The sequence below is a fragment of the Anopheles coustani genome, chromosome 2 (assembly GCF_943734705.1).
Source record: "Anopheles coustani chromosome 2, idAnoCousDA_361_x.2, whole genome shotgun sequence".
Classification (NCBI taxonomy): Eukaryota; Metazoa; Arthropoda; class Insecta; order Diptera; family Culicidae; genus Anopheles; species Anopheles coustani.
The window spans coordinates 62,129,767-62,156,808 of NC_071289.1; the positions used below are offsets into that span (position 1 = coordinate 62,129,767).

Sequence of the window (27,042 nt, forward strand, 5' to 3'; positions counted from 1 at the left end):
TAACGTAATGCGTTGCTATGTTGGTATAAGATTTTCTTCTTACTTTATCTAGCGTATCGTTCGTTTCGAGTGATGTTCAGTATAATGGACCTGTTGCATGCCTGTTTCGCGTTGCTGCTTTTTGTTTTGCTATTTTTTTCTATTTATATTTGTTTTGAAATTTACTTGGCTTTCTATAACAAGCGCATCAAAGTACGAGAGATAATATGTTGTTTCATTGTGTTTTTGTTGTTGTCATTTTATTCTCCTTGTTGTTTGTTCGGCATTTTGTTGTAACTCTTTCGCGCAATAACGCCGTGCAGTAACGCGAAGCAAACGAAAGAGCTCAAAATATGGGTTTGCCTTTATATATATATTTTTATTATATAGGTATATAAATGTTTACATCCGCTCTACTCATACGACGATAACAGTGATGAATGACCTTCGTGGGCGTTGGTGTGCGATTTTTTTACTATGAATCAGGAAAAAACAAGAACCATATTCTACCACCTTTCTTGTACAATCGTTTGTTCAGCGTTAGAGCATGTTGTTTCACTTAAGACTTGTTGTTTCAATAGAAAATATGTTTGCTGTTAACAAGTACGGGGTCATTATCGTCTTTCTCTTGGGGTGTTTTTTCCCCCTTATCAGATCAGATCTCTCAGAAAACTCAATAACTGGCTATACATATTTTGTATCCGTAGTCCAACGTTCGTTTTTAAGTCAAGTTGCTACCCAACCAGTTTGCGTATCGCAATCGATTTGTAGCTTAACCAAACCATTCGGACAGATTAGATGTTGGTTGTATATCTTTACTCTTGCCACGGTTTAACAACTCTTTTGTTTGCTTCACTAACAGGCGTGTGGCTTATCCTCTTTGTATTCATCTGTTTTCCTCTTTCTCTCTCTCTGTATTTCTCTCCGTCAGTAGATCGCCCTGGACACGTAGGTTTGTTTCGCTACCTCATGTTTGTTTCCTGCTAAAGTTTTGCTCTATGTTATTTGTGCATATCACATTGTTTTGTTTTTTTTTATTGTTTTTCGTACTTTTTTTTCTTTTGCTATAACAACATTAGACTAAAACTGAGAACTTCAACATCATTTTCGACCGTTTCCATGCATTTTTGTTTTCCTCGACCGATTACTTTAAACGATTTATGAAAATCCTGTTACGAAGGAGATTATTGATGGGCTTATGTGCAGTGCTTGAATGAATCTAGAAACAAAACCAAGGAGATACTATCAAATGTGGTACACACCGTTTGCAACCAATCATTCGACCATTCGTCTGTCGCCCCCAAAGATGAATTTTTTCTTACGTACCGAGTATATGTTAGTGAGAATATAAACCCGACAAGTCGCTACGGGCAAATTATACGCTGAGATACGACCGATCACAAAAGCAAAACCATAACTGTAGTATAAAATTAACATAAAATGCCATTGTTCGAGGAGCGTTAGAGTTTAGAGGCTTCCGATTTCTATTTGCAGCAGGAAACGGGACGCACAGTTTGATGCAACTGTTTATTAATGTTCGTTCTAGTATCGTTTAAGGTTTCTTTTGCCCCTCATATATGTTTTCTACCGTCTCTTTTCTTTACCCTTATCTCTAGGATAACGTTTAAACTGGCAGCAATATGAGAAATTAAATGAAGAAAACAGAAAATATATTTTGTTACACTTTCATCATTCCGAAGACTTTTCTGCTTATCTCTAGTTTCTACTAATCCCTATCTTCACCTCAGTAGCATTAAATTATTGAACATTGCATGTATTGATTTTGTTTGTAATAGTAATAGTAATAATAGTAGTAATAGTAGTCTGCGTTGAGTGTATATAGATATCGGTATATCTTCATATATACTTACGATTCTTATCTACTAAGTGTTGCTACCATTGTTGGTGGTGTTATCATATTCGTTCGATTGCTATCTTTTACTATCCCGTTTCTCCAGCGTTAACCTATGCAGCAGAGGATTGGTGTAGATCCACGACTCCCCTACACCCTTGAAGTACTGGCGAAGGTAAAGAAAAAAAGAAAAAATGCTCATTACAGCCTGCGTTCCGTCGTCGGTAGCTCAGAGTTCCCTTTGCTTACCTTCGTTTCCCATTCGCCGTACGTTTCCTTTCGCTCTTTGGCTTCCTCGCGTTGCTTCTGCTCCACCTGGAACTTTGCATTCGTTGCCTTTTCGATGTCGTTCATCCTGAAAATGGGTGCAAAACGCAAAAATGAAACCAACTGGCGATAAAGATTCACCATCCGAGATCCGAGCCACTCACTTCAAACCGGCCGTCACCTCACGCCACACCTTCCGTGACTCGTTATCGTTCTGTTCTGCGACCGGGCGCACCTTCTTCTTGTAGATCGGTATGCTGTTGACATCGACGAACGTTTCAAACTTGGAGGGTTTACTACCGTCGTTGAATTTGTACTCCATTAGGCCGCTCCATTCGCCGCTAATGCTTAGGAAAGACTTTTTATCATTCGGTCCGTAGATCTGTGCGTGGCGGGAAGAAAGAAGGAATGATTGAGAATTAGTAGTACTGTTTATAAAAAAAGAAAACAAAAACACATAGATGATCACAAACCTCGCCCTGTATTCGATTCTTTTTGCCACCGTAGAATGGTTTCGTGATGAAATCAATGTCCGCCCGGTAGCCCGTCTTCGGGCAGGTGATGGTTATCGTGCCACCGAGCTCGATCCAGGGTATCGTCAGAATGGACCTGTACCAAACAACAACCAAAAGCAAAGAGTTAGATTGGAGTCATCATCGCAATCGGCCAGTGGAGTTCCACCGATTGCACCTACCGTCCATAGCCGTTCGGAAAAGTGACGATATAGTCTTCGTTGAGATCGCAAAGCGTTACCGTGCCCTGGCCGATGTTGTGCACGCCTATCGAGAGCCCGAGAAATTTGGACTTGGTCCACACGTGCGCGGAAAAGCTGATCTTCTTATCGTAGTGCTCAGCATAGAACGCTGATACTGGTGGACAAAGAAAACGGTTGGTAAGGCAGGGGAGTGCTAATGAAAAGCGAGCGCAGTAGAGACTTACTGGGAGGATGGTGCGAGACCTGCTCGGCTATAAACGTAAGTTGGTCCTTGCGACACCATGGTATGGGTCCTTCTTTTACCTCGTCATTCTGTGACTCATCGCTGGTCTCTAAGAATGGGAAAGAACGTGGCGGAGGACAAACGCATGAGAACTTTTTACAATGAGCCTCCCAACTGGCCGCCCTGATCGACACCTACCGAACTCCGGAATATCCCAGTGGCACTGGAAGATCTCGCCCAGGATCGGATTGTACGGCTTCTTGGCGACGGAGCTCTTACGGCCGGCATGGTACGCGCTCAGGTACCACCGGACGACCTGTATCATGCGCTCGCGCGGCTCCTTCAGGTCCGCTATCCGCAGAAACAGGTCCGGATGGGCGAAGTAGTCGGCGTACATCTCCAGCAGCGAGCGCCGCTCGAGTATGAACGTCGGCAGCACGACCTTCGTCAGGTCCATGCCGATCTTGACCTGTGACAGCAGGTGCGTCACCACCGAGCCGTGCGACTCCATCGACAGGTCGTTGTCGGACTCGTCTTCGTATAAGGCATCGTAGTCGAGGCTGCCATCGGTGCGGATCGGGAGGGCACGCGAGTCGTACGACTTGCGGGGCAGCACACTGGAGGAGGCCACCCCCGGTACGATGGCACCGCCGCCGCCCGCCCCGATCGGCGATGTGGACGGTGAGCTGCTGCCGGCGCTGACGTCCTGCTTCTTGAGCGACGCCGCCACGCTGCTGCCGGTGCTATCCTCCGCCGACGCATAGTGTTCCTCGGTCGACAGACGGGCAGTGTGCTCGGAGAGGGTGCGCGTGTTGCTGGAACGGTAAGAGATGGCGCAAAAAGAGATGTTAAAACATTGTTCAATTGCGAACTTTTACCCAAACTTTTACTCCCAAATTCTTCTTCAATACTTAAAAATCTTTATGCAACTTCGAAGGCATCGGTAGTCTGTAGGTAATATAAAATTTTCTATGAAAAAGTTCTATGTTGTTTAATTTGCTTATCTCTGGACTCTTAAATTGAAGAAATTATACAATAGATGAAAAAAGCATCAATCTCACGTCGCTCAATGCTTTGGAACTTTCCATAAATATTGTAAAATATTTTCTTCTTTCATTCTAGTAAATGATTGATAATTTAGAACGTAAAGATTGATATTTTAGAACGCCGATAAATTGTGAAAAAATTGTGTGTTAAAGAATGATCGCTTAATCTGTCGTCTAGCGATCATATTTGATTCATTTATCAATCGATTATCCAAAAATAATCGATCGTATAATTCAGAAAAAACGATCGTTTCGCACTCAGGATAATCCCAAAGTCTCAAGTCAATGGAAATTTATGATCGTATAACCATCGTTCAATTTAAACGATGCAATTCTGATGATTGCATTAAGAATTACAATTTTTTTCAAACGCTGAATTATATAGAAAGTTTTTAAAATGTAAGAAATGTTTTTAAATTTTAAATATGTACGATTTAATGCTTTTTCGATCTTGTAGTATCCATTCAAAAACCTCCAGACAACTTTAGCACGTGAGTATCGCTTTACAAATAAAAATAAAGACGTATACCATTTAGTTGTTGTTCGCTAAATGCGGTACAATTGAAAATGAACGGCCAGAACTGACCCCGCACAAGGTACTGGAGCGCCGGTGGACAGATCGACAAGGCCTGGAATCCATTTTAACGATTATTATAAAAAAAGCTTTTTACTACATATTTACGTGTTGCCTGTTCTTATACTTTATTAAGTTTTTTTTTTTTTTGAAAGAACGGCCTGGCGGAGCTAAAATATACTTTGATTAAACGTAAATATTGCAACTTAAAAGCCATTTCATTAAACTTTACATACAAGCATTTCACCTCGCAGGGGAATAAACAATAATTTTAAACCATTCTCGAAAAAAAAAATAAAGTTCGCCTTTTTATGCAACCGGGAAAGGCGACCGATTGGACTGAAAATATACTCCCGACAACGTTTGCACGTCCTCTGGCAATCAATAATAATCCGGTCGCGTTTTATTCCGCTCACGTGAACCAAATAATTGACCGCCGAGAGGAGGCCGCGCTTGCATAAATCCCTCCCTTTTTCGCGATGACTCGGTCGGTTGGTGCAAAATCGGAGAAAAGCTGCGAAACATGTGCGAATCTACTGCAGCGATAGGAAAAACAACAAACCAAAGCAAAGCGGGGGGTTAAAAAACAAAACCTTTAGAGAAAATAAATAAATTCCGATCTGCAGTGCTTTCGAATCACAGCGATTTATATGCCTCCCCGCGTTCACAATATATATTATGGATGAAATATATCGAATGTACTAAACAAATACCGAAGGAAGAAGGCAAAATAAAAGTGGACTTCACTCGGGGTCGATTTGGGAATCGTGTCTGGGGCGAAAATACGCCACTGCCGGTCTCGGGGAAAGCCCGACTGGCAGCGGGTGAATAAATGGCCAACTTAACACACCGACCGTTACAAGTGCCTGCGGCGGTTTGGCGATTGAAATGGGCCAACAACGAAAGAATGGCAAAAATGAGGTCGGAAAGCAACCAACGTCGGAGAACGTGTAGCAAAAGGACGAACCGAATAAGCAAACCTTTTGACCCAACCCGGAAGGAAAATGGTCCGCTCGGGTGTACGTGTGCACCGAGTTTTTACCGCCAGCGTTTGCGTGGATACAAACGGCACTCGGTTGCCGTTTATGTTTTATTCTGCTTACATTATGCTACCTTCTCCTGCCCCAGCATGGTTATGGGACCCGATTTGCAACGAGAAAATCGATATCTTTTCCTCCGAGATTTGCATCTACGGCGCTTAACGACGACGACGACGAGGACGACGACGAGGACGACGACGACAGTTTGTTGGGTTGCGGTTGAGGATTTTCCGCGAGTTTTCCCGCAAGTCAACATACGAGAAAACCCTTTTTTTGCGGCATCAAACCCCAAACAAGGTAGGCAGAGGGTAGGGGAAAGGGACATAAATCATACAACATGAGGTCTGTCGGAAATGAAAAATGTCTCGCCATAATTTTATATTCAAGGATTATAAGATTTGAAAATAACGAAACGTCAGGGATGGTAATTAACACGGCATTTAAAGAAAAACTCCATGCAAAATTCAGAACACACATTTGAGAACAAAAACCGTTTATTATGCTGTGTCATGCTTGTCAAAACTGTGACCGTCAGCGGTTAAACAGTATGCTTTAAGAGAGCTGTATAAAATGAAGGGTTTTTTTTTTTAATTTTTCATCATGTCAAAGAGACTGTTAAATTTGGTTTATATTTTTCATTTTCTATTTCAAATAGATTACCCTGGTTCACTTTTGTTTTTCTTTATAAGTTTTTAAAAGCAATAGTTCTATGTGTATTTTTTTATTGAAACCAACATAAAAAATCCAGGTTTAATACGTTTGTTCCACTCCAAACGCCTGTTGAGAAAGCTCAACAGAATAATGTAGAAGTTTTTAATGAACAGGTACAATATAAAAGTAGCACGACAAAGTGTACAAAAGGAAAAATTATGTGTCTAAATCAGAACTTCAAAAGCATAATTAATTAAAAAAACGAAAATATATAAATTAACCGAAAACTAAAAACATGAATTCTACAAAATAATTCATTGCTGTGATGTATTTTTTTTCCTCACGTTTACGTTTACATTCTCAATGTCTTACGACAAGGGAAAATTCCTTCAAGCGAAGTAAAATTGTTGCAAAAACTAAAGCATTAAAATATGCTTAGACATGTCGCTTTGCAGATTGTTTTTGGAAGCGATAAATTTAACCATCAAACACCCCGGGGAAGATATCTGCTTTTCGAATAACGTCGAAAGAGAAATTCCCCTGAAGGCACCCGCCAAAATATGGATTAATAAAAAATAATAAAAAATTTGATGAAAATTACGTGGCATTTCCATCATTTCGATATGCTGCCCTTTTGCGAACGTAACGTTTTTCCGTTGCCCAGTTCGCTGGTGCCGTGCAAGTAAGAACACGGTTTAGAAATACTTTCCCCCCCCCACAGCAGAGCATGTTCCGAATTGGTAGCAAAGTGCCGTCCTATCGAGGGTTATAAAGTGAAACCAGAACAAAGTGAGAAAAAAACAGAATAAAAACGTTGAGAAGCATGCATGTGGTGCTTGCAAAAAGTGCCATAAAATGTTGCCATTACTTCGGAAAAGCGGCACCAACAGCAGAAGGTGGACGCTGCGTGGAAAAAGTAAACATTAATGGCGACGTGGCAACAAGCATGCCGAGTTGAGTAAAATCTCGTGCGTATATGCAGGGGGCGACGTACGGCCCATGTGTATAGTGCCGTGTCGTTGGTTTCACGTGTTGTTTCATAGGGTAGGGGCCGTAATATCTTAATCCGCGCCACGGAGCGCTCCCCAAAAATGCACCTCCAAGCTGGGGTGGAAATTTGGAGAGGGCGGTCCTTTAGGGTCGGGCGGTGTGGGGGGGACGAAAAATGATAGCAGATGTCGACTAAAAATATAGCTAAAAACACACACAGCTGACCGACCGACCGACCGCGACCGGTCCCCGCCTTTCGAGTTTTCCAACTAGCAACAGGAAGGCAGAGGTAAACAAGGAATATGAGAAGGTGTGTGTTGGGGGGTTTGGAGTGGATGTTTGGATCGTCTAGGACGCCTCCGGTCTCTTCGAAGTTCGTGGAAAAATCGTTCCATTTTCCTTTTCATTCGACAACAGCATCCCCGCACCCGGCGGGAGGTTTATTGTATGGGAAATATTGAATAGACCCTCCACTTGAGGCGGGGTCAAGAGAAGTGGCTCATGTGGAGAGACGAGTAAAGGTTTATGGCGTCATTTCGTCGTTGCCGTCGTCGTCGTCGTCATCGTACTCGTCGCCCATCTACTGCAGTGGACGCCGGGCCAAGTATAGATGGAAAAGTTGCAAGGGTTTTCGATAGCGCCCTACACAGAACACACACAAACGAGTGTGTGTGTGTGTGTTCGGCACAATGCACCACAGAGAGAGCGAGACAGGGACGCGGTCCTATGTAGACGACGATGTGTATTAACCCTGAAAGGCAGAATTTTGTTTTCAAATAGCATACCGTTCACGTTGGGCCATTTTATGGGCTTTAAGTTTAGGGATAAATAATCCATTACAGTGATAATCTATGCTACTATTTACGACCCAAAAACTATAAGGATGGACCAACACACTCGTGAAAATGTGATACATTTTGTATGGAAAATGCTGGATTTTTGTGTTTAAAAATCTGAAACAAAATTTAAAAATAAGTTGAAAAATTGATAAAAACAGTTTAACTAACATATTTTAAATTTTTTAAAATGTGTTTTAGTTCAAATTTTCAAAATAAATTTGCGATAAAAATAAAATAAAAAAAAATAAATAAAAGAAATACGTTACAAACGGGTAAAAATTTTTGTTATTGTTTGTGTTGATGTTGATTAGTATCGATAACAAAAGGCCAAGTAATATGAAAATTATTTTAATACTAGGTTTAATGATTTAAAAACAATGAAACTAAACTACAACATAAAAATGTCTTCCTTTTATATCATGTGTGTAATGACTAGCTCGTACGAAAATAGTATAAACTATGCAAAAAGATTTGCACAATTCACCATATCGTTTTCAAAAACACTTGTAGAGCAACTACGTAAGAGAGTCGTTCATTTAATTAACTTTTTTATAAACGTCATGGTAAAGTATTGTTTACAAAACAATGTACGCATTTGTCTTGCTTCAAAAAAGTGCTTTAACATTGTGTTCCTTGAAGGGTTTAGGACGTCCTTCGGGGGATAAATTGTACGGTTCTTTCCTATTATTTCGTGACCAAACTTTTCTGAGTGCGTTTTTGGCAGACGGAAAGGCCGGATCGTAAAACCTTCTAGAAGCCAACCCGCGGCCATTCCAATATACCGTTGGTGTGGTGTGGGCGGAAAAACTTTGCCATTCGCTTACGGAATCGGAAAACCCTCCCCCCGGCGCACCAGTGGCACTTGTTTGGGATTAGAATTTACAATCGATGACATTTTTGGTCTCTGTCGTAAGTTTTGAATTTATTTTTAGTTCGCCGGTCGCCTCTCCGGCTGCGTTGGTGAGCTTTTGGATGGAATTAATTTTCCCGCCCAAAGAACGCCACCCGTTCCGTCCGTTGGTTGTCGGCGAATGCGGGCTGAAATCATACGGAATTTTTCGAAACAGTGATACGTAAGCGGAACCTATTTACCTATCGACCGTCACGGAGCTGGCGCGGCGGAAGGAAAATCGCTCCGCCAGTGATTTGAACATGGTTTTTCCTTTTTTGTTTTCTACTTCCGGGTAAGTTCGTTCAGCAAGCTTTCGGGCAAGAAAATCCTCCCGGCGCGCGCGATGATTGCGGGAAAAGTGTAAGCTCCGTGCAAGAAAAAGGTTCCGAATCAAAAGCAACGAACGATCACTTCCGCAACGAAATCGTTTTCCCTTTTTTCTCTAGGCACACACACGCACGCACACAAAAACATGTACACGGAGGGCTGCCAACTTCCGTTCTCTATCGTATTGCTTTTCACGGATCACATTTTTCGTATTCTTTGGTCGGTTCGTAACGATCACACTGTGGCGTTCCCTCTGCGGTGATGTTGACTCCTGCGTACTTTATTATCGTCATCATCATCAGCATCATCATCATCGCCGTGGTCGCCGCCTTCGTCGTTTTTTGGCAATCTGATAGGAGGGCTCCATTTTCCGCTGGGTGGATGTGAAAGTGTCCCGCTGCCGCTGCTTGGCCGTGTGCGTCGTCCACAGGCCAGAACCAGCAAGTTGGTAAATTTTTAAGTAGTTTCTAATGACTTTGAGCCGTGAGTGTATTCGTCTGTGGGCTTCGCTGGGAAGCTGACTTTGCTTCCCTTTCCCCTTCGATTCTTTCCGCGTTTGTTTTTCTTTTATTTTCTTTTACAACACGACCATTTCCAAAATCACTCTAACAAAAGGGAAAACACACTCACAGAAGATATCACAGGACTGGACCAGACATTGGTGCGATGTAAGGAAGGCAGGAAAAACTGTTAAACCACTTGCACTGGTAGACCGTCACACCGTCTTGTTTCCAGGACCATACACTACAGAGGCGAGCGACGGGTTGGAAAACTGTGACAAAGAAAAGCCAAAAACTAAAGCAACTTCAAGAATCGTGCCCGTCTATCTGCTGCTAATCGTCCAATCGATAACCCGACGCACGAAGCGAAACGCTCAATGTAACGAACTAGAGCATATCCTCCGTTTGGTCGCTTATGTTATGCACATACGGTTTTCCCAAACGAAGCCCCCCACTGATGATGGTGGTGGTGGTGGTAAAGTGGGATCATCATCACCATAGCAAGAAACGAGAACGTTCACTACTTTTTCTTCGCCCGAAGGGGAATGGTATTTTCACGCAAGGCAAATGATTTGTAGGTTCTAGAATGTGACGCATAACGCTCGCTTGTCCTACAGCGTGGTGATGTAGCTTCATCGGAAAGCAAATAGTAAAAGAATATGCATGAAAATCTTCCTCAACTGCCTCTGGTTTGCGAAGCGGAAAACTTTCACTCCGTGCAGATATTATGGTTTTAAATCCCAGCACACCACCACCATGTGTTTTGCACACCAGAGACAAACATGCGCTTTCCTCCGTTTAAAAAGACTGCGAACAGAAAGAGTAGGCCGTTGTATTTATTTTCACCACAATGTTGACAGTTAAAGAAGCAACAACACATGAGTGACACTTCATCGGTGCCTCTTTTCATTAGTGGAGGTTGCGCTTCGTTGGTTGGTATTTTTTCGTTTTTTAAACACACGGCAACTTTAATGACTCGCGATTTTCGAGCAGCTCGGGTACCGATCGACCGTAGGGCAGTGTGTTTTTGGCCTCCGCGGGAAGAACCCTTTCGTTCCGGATTGCACGAACCGCACGAGTACACGCAAAAACCGACCAGAACACAGGCGCAGATAATGGAAGACATAGATTGCAGTGAGCTATGGGGACCACAGAGAACCGTCGTGTCGGCGGCAACCCGTACTGTGGAGACGGGAGGTCCGAGATGGTGTCGTCGTCGGGTGTCGCCGGAAGCGCACGGGACACGGGCCCGTAGGGAAGCCAGCAGTGCCGAGTGCAGGCCAATAACAGCCAAACACACACTCCGTGGGCCGATCTCGTCCGACGGCCGGCGGGCAGTATACTGACGCCACTAGGTTCGTGGCGTGTGGTCCGCATGGCATTCCCAAGAATTCTCGGATGCGCGAACAGCGCTGTGCACGTCACGCGAACGCCACCAAACGGCCTCGCGCTCTCGCCATTGCATCGTCACACTCTCGTGGTGTCTCTCGGTTTTACGCCACATCAACTGATGTCCTCTCTTTGTTTCCGCTCTTAGAACGCAGATCGGTCAAAGAGTCGTATGGCCACGGACGGCCACGATTTGCCGCAGTTTACGAGGTTTCGGGTCGCGATAATATTATTCCTTTCCTTTCAGCCCTTTCTGTACGCCGAATAATCTGCGTTCGCCAATGTTGCAACCAGCGGCCCCCCCTTCATACACGCTCTCGTAGTTTTGCCGATTTCCTACGATAGAAATCTGTACCCAACTTCCCGACACACACAGAGCAGCAGAACGCTCCCCAGAGAACTCTGATGCATCAAATAATAAAATAAAATAAACGAAAGTGGCATGGCCAACGGGAAGGTCCCCACTGCTGGCGGAACGGGGGATTTGAGGGGAGCCAAAGCACGTCGTTGAATAATTTATTCCTAACGAGAGCATTGCGGCGCGTTGGCATCCACATAGGCACATAGTTTCGATGTGACTCTGCTTTGCCCCGCGCCAGAAGCATTGCTTGATTTGGTTGATTCCGTAAATTGGCCGTGCACCTTTCTCTCGGTTGCATGCTGCCGAAAGATTCACTTTTGACAGCCACCCTGACCTTCGGGGGTAAGCTCGGGCAGCGCCAGTGCTGCACGCTACAGCAACGATGGTTTCTAATAGCACAAGGCATTTTAATTTGATACACGCTGGTGCAATGTTGCAGATTGTGACATGAAGGTGAAATATGATAGTAAGCTGATGCAAAGTATTAGTTCAATAAAATTCGAATCTGATCAGTATTCAAAAATGTTGTTACACTACAAATAAGTCATGAATAAATACCCATTAAGTTAATCCAAATTGTGTCAGACTCAAGAACACATTTTTCTAAATGATTAATTTAAAAAAAATATTGCATGTGACGCATGTTAAAAATATTTTCCAAAACAAAAAAACTAATGGCTGAATAAACCAAATGTGAGTTATCCATTCGAGAGTCCGTGTTCGTTTACATGGTGTCGAATATATTCTCGTACAAATTCAAGCATCAGTTATTTTAATAACTGGCATTGAACTGCGCCAAAGCGGAAATGTAACTAAACACATTATCATCTTTCCTCTACTTTTATCTATTTAGGTCTTTTAGGGCATGCTGTAAAACCCACTATAGAAAATTAAACTTTGAGTTTTCAGTTTTGTGATGAAAACAAGTGGAATTTTTGACCATTTTATACCCCCTAAGCCATAGAGACACGGGATTTTGGAAACATGGAATTTTTCTGTTAATATACGGAAAATCCTTCGACCTATAAGACCACAATATGTCATTTTGAACAGTGTGGGATTGCTATAGGAGAAATAACTTGCATCGGAAACGACGAACTCTCTGCCAACGTGCCGCGGGAACGTTTCTTCATCTCCTTCCGGAATTCTTTAATATTTTTTTAAAAATATGTAGAAAGCGCATGAACTGTGGCACTACGGCTCGATGAAAAAAGTGTATGAGAAAATACTTTTTTGAATCATTGAGTTCGCGACTGTCTAAAATTGTTAGTAAAAACAATCAGCACACTCTTTCATTCGTAAACCACTATATACCGTAAAATCCATAAAGGCATCAATGGCAATTTTAAGCTCAAACATAATTCAAAACACCAATCAAGGGCCGATCAATAAAGTCGGGTGATGATCATAGCACACAGGAAAAAACCAAACAAACAAATACAAATCAAGGATACGACACTATTTCCCAAGCGGCAAATGAAATTATTTCCGTAATTGAGTTGCCATTAGGGGTGAGATGATTTCGTGAGTCGGGCTGAAGAAGTGAGGCTGAGGAAAGAACATCACTGGTGAGTGCAATCCTTTCTATTCGACACCGTACTGTGAATCAATGAGGCCTAATTAGGGCGAATGAATGTGCGATAATTATTTATCAGAAACCGATACTGGGCATTGTTCATCGATTGGTATGAAAACGGTACGATTATCAGCATTAAATGGGCCATAAAATAGCGTCAAGAGTTCTTCACAATTTTCATTTCTTTGTGTCTGCATATCCCTCAATATGAAGCGGTGCACTAACTGAAACTTAAATCAAAGTTGTAATTTAAAGAATAAAATGTTTTATAATGGCAGTTGGTTGGTGGAAACGCAAAATAAAAAAACTTTACAGCTATATCGAGCATGTGCATTTTAATCCACAGCGAAGTGGATTACTCATTTCATAATTTAACATCTTCATAATTAAACAGCAGCTGGCTGCGAGCCAGCAATGCGCCAACGCCAACCCACGAGCAAAACGGGAAGGTGGTACCCGATGTCCAGTCATAGTACTTTCCCACAAAAGCTAGCCAGTTGTTGGTGATGCCGCGTGAAACAAACACCCTGTTATAACTCACTCTCGGTAGGGAAAAGTTTAATAACTTATTCCACCAGTGGGTGGAAACTCCGAAAATCCAAAGCCAACTTCCGCTCGGCGTTTCATACCGGTTCCGTAGCACGCTGGATGGGCGCACGTGGCATGGACTTTCGGGCTTCCATTGCATCAATGCTGGAACTGTCAACAATTGACAACCAGTGCGGCGAAAGCACGTGCTAACGGAACTTCCGCATCGTGTGGCGCAATATGACCTTTTGGGAAAATTCAACGCTGGTGGGAAAGTTTATTGTTTAGAGAAACCGTTGAAGTTAAAACATAAAACCAAACGTTCAGGAGCATTTTGTGTTCAAACCACAGATGTCTAGCGTGCTGGAAGGGGATAGAGAAAGTTTCCGAAATCCTACATTGTACATTTCCCCCCGCTAGGCTACGAGTACATGATCACTTCCGAGACGATTTCCTTAGGATGCAACTAGATATACAGACTTACCTGGTCGGTGTGTTTAATTGACTAGACGAGAACGGGTCATCGTTGGCGTCGAAAAAGTCGTCCTCGCCCTCCGAGCTCGAGTAGGACGTTTCCGGCACTGTGGAGAAGGTATGGATCGGTTCGGTTATCATGACGATGCTCGGCCGCCCCCTGCGCCGTCGCCGCCGCCGTCGGTTGCGCTTTGCCGTCAGTAGTGCATGCCTCGCCAGTACCAACAGTAACACCAAGACCAGCGCCGCCAAGCTGCCGCACAGCAGAACACATACGCACTCCAACGCTTCACCGCTCGTCCTGCGAGCGGATCCAAACGAAGGTCAGCTCTAAACTACGCACCTACTCTGCGAAGTCACACTTGTTTACGGAATGTTAGTACGATACAGCCGGATAGCGTGCGTCCCTAAGGAGTGTCTTCTGGCGTGAGAATCCGATGGTTACCTGAGATAACGCCACGTCGTACAAAAATGCGTTGTCTAGTGGATCTAATAGCTACGGCTACAAGTCGAGTATCGTTTGGTCGACGGTGCTGTGCGTGTAATGCTATCATTTACTATGCACCGAAAGTTCCGATGTCAAAAAAGAAAACAAGAATCTTTCGCACAAATTCTACACCACACGACACTACTTTTGACGTTTGATTTCAAACACGAATTTTCCCCCGCGACCGTGCAAGGATATCTTCTTGCTTTGCCTCAGTGCGCCACTAGGATACCGCACTCGCACCACGAGAGACAGGCAGGACGTTCTCTCGGTAAATCGGACCACCAGGCACGCAGCATCCTCTACTTCTTCATCAAACTCTCGTGCCAAGGATAACACGGTGAAACCTCAGTAAACTCTCTCGTTCTCTTCTTTGTCCAAAAATGGATACTGGTTCGCGTGATCGTTAGGCCAGCTCCGGTTCCTTTCCAGCTAAGCTACTAGGTTTGTACTAATCATCCCGTGCGAACCGCGCTCTCCATCGACAGCTGCAACACTACACACTACAACTACTAAAACGGCACAACTAAGTTATCGCAATCCAAACACTGCCAAACGGTTTCCCTTTCAACGGTTCGTCGTAAAAAAGGCTCTCCTGCTGTGCTGCCCCGTGCCGAGGTGTCCGCACGCGCCGGAACAGGATACAATACTACCGCTGGCCCATTAATTGGCGGTCGCTGTAAACCCCCCGAACGTTGCGGCAGAGACCCGTTTTGGCAAGCAGTGGGAGCATACGAGAGCCCGCGGCGTTCGGTGATCGGGGAACCGTCCACTCTCTGCTCACCGCCACATCCCTCACGGTGCAAGGGATTCCCTTTCTTTTGCCGTTGGTTTTGTTTTTGCGCTCATTCGCCTCACATGCCGTGTCCTTTCCCCTCAAACACATACGAGGACACTAACAGGACCTCACAAGTTCAATTGGAGTTTTTCTCACCACCATCCGCTGTGTGTGTGTGTGTGTGTTTCTCTCTGTTTCTCTCTACGTCCACGTCCTGTCAGATGTCTGTGTCTGTCCTTTTCTGTTTACGTACAGTGTGCGCTGCAGTAAAATAAATCGATAACCACGTGATTTCTGTGAACTTACGCACTACTCCTCCCACCTGCATGGCGCCAAGTGCGAGCAGAACAGAGCATGATCGCGAGAGAGCAAAAGGGGGAGCCATTAGCCGGAGAGTGCTGGAAGCCACCGCTACAGAGAGATGCAAATATATTTGAGAGCGGTTGGGAAAATGGGGAAAAACGGTGGAAAACCTCCGTTTTCGGCACCAGTCGGTATATAGCGGCACAAGGTTCCGGCTCGGTTCGGTGGATTTTTCCGGACATTTCCAGCACAGCACCATTGCTAGGCTTAGCCGGGCCGCGGGCAGGTCGTGCATATGGATTCACCGGCCACCGACTAAAAAGTAGCAGGAAGATAAAAAAAACCCCTAATAACAATCTACACCTCCTCCCCCGGTCCCCCCATTACTCGCATTGCGGTGCTTTGTTGTTGGGTTGAAGGTGTCTAAACACTTTTCCAACTGATGTTCAATCGTATAACCGGAAAATTTGCCCCGCCGTAAGTGTGCCTTAGTGTGGTTGTATTTGTGAGTGTGTGTGTGGGTGCTACGGAAGGATTGAAGTGGAAGAGCAATTCCCCCGTCCCGGGCCCGGGGCCGGTTCTTGATGATGGACGTTCGTGTAAAAAAGTGATTATTGTTTCCGAAATGCAAAAATTCAGCCGCATTGTATGGCATGCTGCGGTTCTGTCGCTACCTAGGATACCAAAAATATGCGGCATAAATTGGTCTTACTTGTCGGTGAACTATCGTGCAAGATTGCGCAACTAAGAAGGGATCCTAGTTGCCCGCAAAATGGTCAAATGGAACCGGTTGGGTTCTTTTTTTTATTATATGTGCGTGCCGTGTTGCAGAGGCCTTTAGGAGCGCGTGTGCTCGACCGCCCTTGGTTCATCAGCAAGAGGCAAAATATTTTTGCTGTTGCAGCAAGAGTTGTTATGTGTCGCCAAAATATGTACAAGGCGTCGCGTCGCAACGTCGAATGTGCGGCAAAGATGGCCGCTAAAATATTTATATGCATTTAAATAGCGTGTAGGAAAGTTGGAACTAACCCCCTACCAAATGCAAGGTACCTGGGCCGCAAAAGGTAATAAACTGGTTTTTGAGCGTGGCAAGTGGAAAACTGTGCCACTGTTATCTGCAACCCTCCGTTTGCGATTGATTGCAACATCATGCAGACACATGCGCCCTCTATTCAATTAACGCAACAGCTGTTCAGTTCTTACAGCATACTACTCTGACCGTTTCGCACCACCGCTGATAGTCTCATGAAACCATTCAACACCGAGAACTCTTAATTGAAACACTCACATCCAGTGACTAGCGGCATCCCACAGTCACTGGCGGATGTTCTCCTAACGGATAGCATTCAGGTGACGGCTGGCGGTAGCTGTGGAGGCACAGTTTTTGTCTCGGCCATCGCGCACTACTGAAGACAAACGGTAAACCAACCCTCGCTATACATACCGCTAATGGAAGCGTGTGGAATGGTGGCCCGCCGGACACTTTCACGACACTCGTCGGCTACTTCAATGTCGGTGGCCAGCGATGAGGACAGCAAAACGGGTACAAGCCCTGGTCGTGGGCGAAAAGAAAGAATGTTATAGAAGATAATCATCGGATACGTCAAACTGTTGGTCCTGGTGGCGGAATGAAGCTACCTACCGGAGTCGCTCGTTTCCGTCTCCGTCTCCGACTTGCTCGATATGGGACCTTGGTAGATTCCGTTGATTGGATTTGCCGTGTTCTAGACAATCGAGGAAGCGAATGCATGTTTTTAGTAAATAAATCTTTCCCGAAAAATAATTGCACACCAAAACGGGTTAATGTCCGCGGATCGATAGAGCTTACCTTCGCTATTTGCAGCAACACTATCGAATGTTTTATGTTGTCCAGCAGGGCCTATGGTAGAAGGAGTAGTAGGAACAGAAATAAGGTTTGCAAATTGCCTCAAACACACGTGCTTGTCCGTTCCGTTCGTAACTTACATTCACGTGGTCGTTGATGGTTTTCAGCTGACCGGCTTCCTCCGTGTCGCCGAGCGTTTCCAGTCTTGCCTCCAGTTTCTGTTCGGGTGCGAAAACACACTATGTATATAGCTCCGACACATCCTTCCGTTCTTCTACCTACCGTTGTTTGCTCAATCATCAGCTGCAGGAAAGCGTCCGCCTCCGTTACCTTCCGATCGAACTGGACCAGATTGGCCGACCGGCGGGCGCTTGAACCGGGCGTTCCACCGCCACCCGCCATCCCACCGGGACCAACGGCCATCCCCGGTCCAACTCCGCCACCGCCAATACCACCGCTCAGTGCACTCGAGGCCCCACTGTTGCCGCCGTTGTTGTACTGCTGGTCCCAAAGGGCCCGGCTTCGGTTGGCGTGGCGCAGAATCGTGTCCTCCAGCCGGCGTACCCACTTTTCGCGCTCGTCCGCATCACGCGCCTGTGATGGTGGTGGATCGATTCCGAAGCCGGTACATTATTGTTGTTGTCGTGCCGACCGAACGTTGTTGTGTGTCGCCCGACGAACGGCGAAGAGTAATGAGAAATACGTACGTTTAATGACGCGTGAGAAAACGTGCCAGAAACCGAAAATGCCAATGGCACACGCGAGCGATAAGCAAGTGGAACACACTCCTACCTGAAAGTGAAACGTCTTGTGATCGACAGTGATCGTGAATGTGTTCACGTCCTGGTCATCGATACCGATGATGGCGCCCTTCAGTCGAACGCAGCCCCGCCGGACGCCCTTCATCATTTTTTCCTTGGACTGTAACGACGGAAAGAAAGGGAGAAAAATTCTGTAATGCTTCAGATGACAAGTGGTGTTTTCCTACATCAAAATTGCAAAAGGATGTGATTTTAAACTGCTTCACTTATTTATGAACGTGTACAGCACAGCGTAAAGTCGTATTTAATGCAACACTTGTGCTGGTTGTGAACTAGACCTTGTTTCTTATCCACAGGGCATATCAATACCAAACTGTGGAAAAAGATCACAAATTTGTTAAATACTTTGACTTTTTATGTACAATCACTTTTGATAAAATTTGGTTACAACATGAATTAAACCAACGGTTTTCGAAAATTAAGCAAAGATCAAGCTTCCCAAGGAATTAATTTTTGTAATAATTAATGTTGATGTGTTGCATTTTTATTTATTCATGGGGTAACACAATTTTTAGATCATGACAGCTGGCTATAGCAATATTAAATTGATTTGTTTTGTACTACGAATTGACGTCGAAGAATACGCAATAATATGTTGCGCTCTGTTTGATTATGATTAACGATTTGGTTGATCAAATTTATTAATATTTAATTGTTGGACGAAAGTAACATTCTTTTGATACTTAAGCAAAAGCAGCACTATCAAATGCTACACTAATTACTTATTAAAACGTAACGCACGAAAAAAAAAACAGGTACGGCGGAAACCACGAATGGTACAGGTTCGGCTGGGATTAAGAAGGTTTCCGAAGGTTTCCGAAGGTCGATCACATCGTTCTCGTTTCAGTTTTCGGTTTTTGTTTTGCAAACCGTGCAATCGGCATGGTAATTAAATGCAGTACAATAAAAACCCCGACGACGAGCGAAGAACCGGCCGAAAATCAGCGAGTCCCTACAGTTTGCTCTTCACTATCGCCGTACCATCTAATTGGAAGGGACGCGTACGGTATATAATGCGTACGCACTAGCAAGACTAATTAGAAAGAAGGGCAAATATCCTACGTCAGCCCGAGCCGGGCCGGTTTGCGACGACGGGGCTGAAATATTCATGGAGACCATTTTCGGTGATCTCTTGCGGAGTGTGATGGTGGAAATGGAGGTACAGCAAAGTCGTTCCTTTTTTATTTCTGCACGTGCAGTGAGCTTGTTGATCATCGTTAATGTATGGCGACCGGCGTCAAACACTCTTAGGTTACTGGCAGTAATTAGCCATAGTTTATGATTTTCGGGGGCGCTCCGGAATATTGACGGAAATAATGTTCAATGCTGCCGAACATCATTGCCACTTTGGGCGAGCGCTTCTCAATCGATACCGTCCGTTTCGTTACGGTGTATTTGTTTTCTCTCCTTTTATAGCCAAAAATGTGTCCCCGGAATGCCGATATGAGTGACAATCGAATGCTGCTGTTCGTGTGGAATCGCGTCCAATCCTAGACGAAGAACTAACGGAAGAACGCCTATCAGGTCCGCAGAAGGGAGCCCTCATTTCCTTCTCCACTGGTGTCCTTTGGTGGTGTCCCCTCACATACACACACAGCTACTTGGGAGGCCACAACTAAACGCTTAAAAACAAAATAAAACGATGCTCCTTCGCTCGCTCTCTCTCTCGCTCTCCCACTCACCCTCTGACGTACGGTAAGGTCCAGGGTCGACCGGAGGAGACCGAGTTCTGGCCGCGACCGAAAGAAGTGGAAAATGCCGCCGGTTCAAACTAATGTGCTTATAAACAGGCGCATGGCTGACGCGGACCCTCAGTACGAACGCAGCATTTCGACAAACTTGACGTCCACGGGGTGATGATGCCGATGCCGGTGCCAGTGTGTTGTTGAGTGCGAAAGAAAAAAAAAAGAACTACCACCTACCACCCTCAGCTGTGTGTGGGGGGAACACGGAGGGAAAGCCCGGCAGAAATCAAGTGACAAGTGAAATCCGCACGCCAAAACGGGGACAAGAATCGCTGCGTCGCGTGTTTTATGAGCAAAACAGAGCCGCCCGGGTCAGTTTGGTGGCGTGTGCGTGCGGGGGGGAAAAGTGGTTTGGAAAAGAAGTAGTAAATCAGCTGTAGGCACAGTGATCTCGCATGTTTGGTACGCACGGTTTTGGTGACGCAAGGTACGGACGAGATTGGGCAAAAACGGACGAAGGAGTTCACTCCACCATTAGAACGATCTCCCGCACCGTCCATAGTTTCTACCTCACCCCCCCAAAGTGTACCCTTGTGAGGAAGACAGTTTAGTAGTGTGTTCATTTTTTTTCGCCCCCCGAGCTACCTTGTTCGGTTACAACATCAAAATGGACCTGTACGAGTACTACATCTACCAAAATGCTGGTAAGTTTGGAGTTTGCGAATGCAATCCACCCGAAGAGGCTATAAACCGGATTTTGTAATGGTGCATGGTGCTCTTTACCTTTATTTTTTTTTCTTCCTTCGCACAGATCAACGAACTAAAGACTGGTTTCTGGCGGGGTCACCCTTTCCAATCGCTGGCATCATAATCGCTTATCTGGCCCTTGTATACTACATAGTACCATGGTAGCGGCACAGCACGATCAAAGGATCTTTGTGGTTTACATTAACACATGACTTTGCTTCTAGGTATATGCGGAATCGGGAGGCCTATCAGCTGAAAACGTTCATGGGCTTCTACAACCTGTCCCAGGTTGTGTACTGTGTCTTCCTGGTAGCGAATGTATGTCCCCGTGTGTGTCCTTTCTAGACTCTGACCGGATTTGTCTAACTTTGGCCATTTTTGCTATCCTCCATTTGTAGCTGGTGAAGGCTGGTTGGCGGCCGTACTACTTCTATCGGTGCGTCGAGACCGACTACTCCGACGACCCGAAGGCGGTGCGCATGGTCGAGACGACCTGGTACCTGATGATGATCAAGCTGTTCGAGTTGCTCGAGACGGTCCTGTTCGTGCTGCGAAAGAAGCAGAATCAGGTCACGGTGCTGCACGTCTATCATCATATCAGCACGTTTGTGATAGCTTACATCTACACCAAGTACATCGGAGGTATACGTTCGCTCGCTGCAAAGAACTACTCTGCAGAGCAGCCTACTCACTAGGGCTGCTCCTTTCGATGATTTGGAATCGAATTAATCTATCCTTCCCTTTTTTTCTAGGCGGCATGCTCACCTTCTCCATCGTGGCGAACTGCATCGTCCACATCATTATGTACTCGTACTACTTTATGTCCGCCTACGACGTGCCCATCTTCAAGTTTCTGGTGGCAAAGTACAAAAAGTACATCACCAAAATTCAACTGGTACGTGACAAGTGCACACGCCACTGAGGCACCTCAGATCTAGGGGGAGGCTGGTGACAGAGCCTAAACCATTCACTTTTGCTTGTGTTCTCCCCACAGATCCAGTTCTGTCTGATGATGGCAAACAACTTGCTTGGCCTCAATCCAAACTGCAACATTTCGCGCCCCTTCCTGGCGATGTACATACCGAATATACTGATCCTGACCTATCTGTTTTACGACTTCTACCAGAAAGCGTACACCAAATCCAAAGCCGCCAAAGCGAAGCAGTAATTCACCGGTGGCGACCTTCAACAGGAACAGGAACCAGAATGGTTGGTCAATCATACCAGGTCGACCGGGCTACAGACCTTGGCCGACAAGATAGATCGATTTTTCGGCCACCGCGGTGCATTTCTACCGTTACGAACGCGTGTTCCGGGAACGCTCACGGATAATATAAATATCGTTGTAATTTTGCCTTAGAGGGAAAGCTTTAATAAATGTGATTATATTTGCAAGGGGGAGGGAAGGTTTCGTTATCGAGGTTCCTTTGGAGGCCCGGGAAAATCGAATGGAAAACGTTGACAATGCAGAAAAGCGGGTTGTTTATGTTTGTTTTGTCATATTTTTTTATTACTAGTGTACGTAAAAAAACACAATTTCAAAAACCTTGCTGATGGCTGTGCAGTCATCAGTCCATCATTTGGAGCTTTTAAGTTCCACCTAAGGGATAGAGCTAGATCAATTAGCCTCTAGTGATAAAGTGTAACTTAAAATCATTAGGTAGCCGCTGCCGAAATCAAATATAACGAAACAAATCAAATCAATTTGCTACTTGCAATAAAGTTCAATTAAAATAATGCTGTATGACTATTTTCTCTTCAATTTTATATGTTCTTTAACTCCTTCAGTTGAAGATTTTTTTTTTTTAATATGTGTAACATTTGACAGCAAAAACTATTATATCTTGCAATTATAGACGTATTTGAAGAGAATCACAAAACAGGTAGGATTTATGTTCAGAACCGCTGAACTATGGATGATAATAAATCTTAAATCCATAATGAATGACAACAACTTTCATCGAATGGTAACTTTCAATCACTTGGATTCAAAGCAACGCGATAATTAACCAAGCGCCGAGGGGTGACAGAGAAATACAGTATTCGTCTCGTGTTCATCTAGTTTTGTTTCTTGATTTCAATTTTGTCTCTATCTAAAAACTTGGTTATTGAAAATTAATTTGTTATGAATTCAATTTAGAATGAAATAGTTAGTTAGAACCAAAATTATTTTGTGAAGCGGCCTACAAAAGGGAAATGGGGCAAAATTATTAACAAATATAAAGGTTGGTACTGACCAAAATTTGAAAAAATATACGGGACCGATTGTACATAAGAAAAACAAGTGACATTTTGCTGCTATGAAAATAAGTTTATATCCTAGAATTCATCGCTTCTGTGCGATGTTCGAAATGTTTGGGCTATCCACAAAAACTGATCAGTTAGAGACAAAGTCAGATGCGTTAGAGACATCATCTGATGAGCTATTTCAAAGATTGGTGCCTTCTAGACAATAGCTCCTGCTTTCATGGTTCTAGACAACAGCTCCTTGCCATGGTAATTTATGCTTGTTAACAAATCCTAGTTGAAGTTTTGACGTTTGGTGAAGCGTTTGACAACAAGCGTGAAGTGAAAGTTGTTATCGTTTAAATTGAACTTTATCGCTTGTCGAAATTACTGATACATTCAATCTAGTATACATTCGAAGTTCTATCGAATCTGCTAGCACTAATTAAAAATGCGTTCTTTACCACCGCTTAATTATTTTGAGGTGAAGAATGAACAACAAACACGCTTCATAAGTATTTGTCTAACTTTCTTTTTTTTTTATGCATTTAGAAGCAGCAAAAAAACGGCACTAAACAATTGCAGCATGTTAAATATATTGTTATAAACCTACGAGTTTATTATCAATAAAACCCCAACGAATTTACACACACATGGTTTACGAAAGTTTTTGAGCGCCGTTAAAGTTTTCGATTGTATAGCTATTTTATCTATCACTATGACCAAAAAGGCAGTTTTCGATTTTAATATCTCGAAAACGGCTGAATATTTTTACAAACAAAAATAAGGCTTTTCTTAAAATCCAAAGCTATATCTAAAACAAAAATTTCAGATTTTTCTGTTCGACCAATTCCGAGAACCAACTTGACTATACTTAGAATGCTTGCTCGGTGTATAGCAAAACCGGTCGAAATTGCGTTTTCCAGCTTTTATTCATTTAAAATCTTTGATGTAAATCTAGAAAAAAAAGTGTGCGCTAGAAAGTTAGTATGCTGAGCAACATTTTAAAAATAAAATCATATTTTTGCCATTACAAATGACTCCATAAGTTGGCCGCAAAGATTAAAAATAACGCCAATTCCCATTGTAACGCATCGCGCATAACGCTTCGAAACGCTCGCGTAACGGAACAAAGCACAGAACGGAAACTTCCTTTGGAAAATGTTAAAATCCACATCTTCAAGATCAATTTATGGCGTTTTTTGTTAATTTAAAAATAAGAAATGATTTATCAAAGGTAGCCTAATATATCAACATCATAGCGCACACTTTTTTCTGAATTTACATGATACATTTTGAAAGAATAAAAGTTGAAAAGGATTAAAACTCGACTCATATCGATCTTTTTTGCTATACACCGAGCTAGCGGAATGGTGAAGTGGTACATTAAAAAATTAAAAACGCCAAAAGATAGTCAATAAATATACTAAAACGTAACAGTTTACGGATTTGAAAATATTTAAAAATAATAAAGTTATAGCGTTTTCAAAAAAGGGGTCAAAATGACCCCTAAAAAGCATTCGGGCAAGTTTCCAAAGCAATGTATTCTAGTGTTAAACATAAAAAGTATCCACAGATGATACACGAAGGGTTAGTGTGCCGTTATCTATTTTTCCTCGTCTGTTCAAAATTGTACAATGTGGCATGCAATGTTGCACGCATCTAGTACGAAAGCTGAACGCAAGCCGTGTAGAAACTACGAAAGACATGTGACTCGGAAAGATTTAAAATCAGTTGAAAGGAACAAGTCGGTTTCAAAGCAACCAAGTGAAGACCTTAAGAAAATGGTCAAAATAGTGTAGGGATTGAGCCGAGTTAGATAGAACTGAAATAATTGAACGAATTGACCGGAATGAATGAGTGATGAAATTATTCGCAAGCTGAAAATTTGGAAGAGCTATGGCCTACTAAAACGGAAATAGATCTGCGTATTGGAACAAAGTAGGGAAAAGTAGATATATTGAAACGAGAACGAATGAATGGGCAGTCTTGTGATTGATGTTGATTTGAGCGGATGGAGATTGGATAAAGAAAAGGAGCTTAGCTAGGAAAAATTAGTCGATTTCGGAATTTCAAATATACATATAGAGAAATGTTTCGTGGAGATCATCACATAAAAAAGATATAAATAAAATTTACGAATCATATAAAGATATCAGTCGTTAGTGAATTAGGATAGCGTGATAGATGTTTATATTGTTTTCTGCAGATTACCTAAGTTCTATAGAAGTTCGGAGCGATCATAGACAAATACTAACTAGGATGGTATCAATTATGCATGGCGCACTCTGTTTAGTAATGTAACTATGTAACCTCAATTGTATCACACCTTTAATTTCTACCTTGATTTCATCTCTGTAGAATAAACTCGGTTAGAAGAGCATCTAGAAAGCCGGACCTTGACTGCCTCGTGTGCAGGACAATGCAATGAAAATGAAATCAGAATGAGATTTTCGTTGCATAAGTGCATGTTTACTTTAAGATTTCAAGGAATTGAGATACCTTCGACCAACGTAAACTATCGCCATGCTTGATGCTATCAATGCAGATTGCACATAATAGAAGGAGAAAATTGTCTATTTGCGTGCACAGCAAATTGATAGATAATCCACCACGTATTATTTGTACAACGTTGCGTTTAACCGATCATTTGTGCGCGATCTGTTCTGTTACGTTTCAATATAAGGAATGTGCGGGTGTTCGGTTACACCCCTGCATTTGGCCAGTGTAAACAAAATGGTATTACCATCTTTAAATCAACGGTGCTTTTTCACCCAGCACAATGAAATACATTTTGAGAGAAGTAAACGAAAAAAAACGGAATATGTTATACCTTATATCATATTTATATAACATAGTGCAAAACCGTCCAGATGAAGATGGAATGGTTTGAAAAGCATAATGTTTCCGAGCGCTTCTGTTGCATTAACCATATCGTCACGTATGAGAGTTTCACGAGAGATAATTCACTTTCCTCATGAAATTCCAAGCCAACGACCTGCGATCGTTTGGTGCCCAATTTATAGCTTTATCATTTTTTTTTTTTTTATTGTCAAAATAACATTCGGCTCGGCACACGGTAAAGGGAAAACTATGCCGAATCATCTTGTACGGACAAGAAAGCTCTTAGAGACGATTTTTCAACCGCTTATCCTTAAAGGAGCAGCCCAAGCGCAACATTCGACCAACCGCGGACCGCGCTGTGGGGTTCGACGTGCAGCTTCACACGCCGATTGGAATCGAAGTTACGCACGTATCCCCACGCCACACGCACGTCGTGTGACGGCTGGGCCCATGTAGCACGACATCTCGGCGCGGCCAGCACGAACCGAGTCGAGTCGACTACGCGGCCCCAATCTCGGTACAACACGCGACGCAGCACACACGGCGGCATACCGGCGGCTGGAACACGGCAACGACGACGACGACGACGACGACGGACAGAACCACGATCGCGATCGCAGCCGTCGCTGCAGTAGGGTGAGTTGTGGCAAAAATTAATTTCGCACCAGTTCGCGACCGTCGCACAGTTCGCTTCCGAACGGCATCCCAGTTGCACCATACCAGTGCTAGCTCCCTAGGCGGCCATCCGTGCGGTTCTGGAGTGTGTGAGTTTTGGGAGTTTTGATCGCTGCGGCTTTGTTCAGTTCGGTTTGTTGTTGGTGTACTCGCGCTCTTGTCCGGTTGGGGAACAGAATCGGATTAGGTGCGCTATCGATAGTGCATGAATACACCCCTGCTACTAGCATCGGTAGTTAGTGCGCACACGGGACCAACAATGGACTCCAACTACACCGGTGGAGGTAACCTCGGTGAGGTGATCCATCAGCAGCTCGACCAGTGGTACACCTTCCTGGTGGATGATCTGAGCGATAAACGTGGCGAAAACTTTCCATTCCTGCACAGCCCGCTATGGCCGGTGTCCGTGCTTACCGTCTACTTCCTGC

General features: G+C 43.9%; 2 protein-coding genes across 2 annotated transcripts in view; one reads left to right on the forward strand and one right to left on the reverse strand.

The window, feature by feature from the left end:
- Positions 1-930: 930 nt before the first annotated feature.
- Positions 931-27,042, reverse strand: part of LOC131266304 (oxysterol-binding protein-related protein 9) — a 50,175-nt gene continuing 24,063 nt past the window's right edge. The window contains exons 2-15 of the mRNA XM_058268761.1: positions 18,409-18,537; positions 17,899-18,210; positions 17,757-17,834; positions 17,620-17,670; positions 17,434-17,515; positions 17,236-17,343; positions 14,234-14,330; positions 3,235-3,851; positions 3,038-3,145; positions 2,793-2,967; positions 2,572-2,707; positions 2,263-2,480; positions 2,081-2,186; positions 931-1,997 (exon numbers count right to left, since the gene is read on the reverse strand). Coding sequence (XP_058124744.1) covers positions 1,911-1,997; positions 2,081-2,186; positions 2,263-2,480; positions 2,572-2,707; positions 2,793-2,967; positions 3,038-3,145; positions 3,235-3,851; positions 14,234-14,330; positions 17,236-17,343; positions 17,434-17,515; positions 17,620-17,670; positions 17,757-17,834; positions 17,899-18,210; positions 18,409-18,537 — 2,304 coding nt within the window. The 3' untranslated portion in view covers positions 931-1,910. The remainder of the gene's footprint in view (positions 1,998-2,080; positions 2,187-2,262; positions 2,481-2,571; positions 2,708-2,792; positions 2,968-3,037; positions 3,146-3,234; positions 3,852-14,233; positions 14,331-17,235; positions 17,344-17,433; positions 17,516-17,619; positions 17,671-17,756; positions 17,835-17,898; positions 18,211-18,408; positions 18,538-27,042) is intronic.
- LOC131266308 (elongation of very long chain fatty acids protein AAEL008004-like) lies at positions 20,790-22,192 on the forward strand. The gene is made up of 6 exons (XM_058268764.1): positions 20,790-20,826; positions 20,934-21,030; positions 21,094-21,187; positions 21,268-21,511; positions 21,622-21,764; positions 21,864-22,192. Exons 1-6 carry the CDS (start codon positions 20,790-20,792, stop codon positions 22,035-22,037), a joined length of 789 nt encoding a protein of 262 aa, XP_058124747.1. The 3' UTR covers positions 22,038-22,192.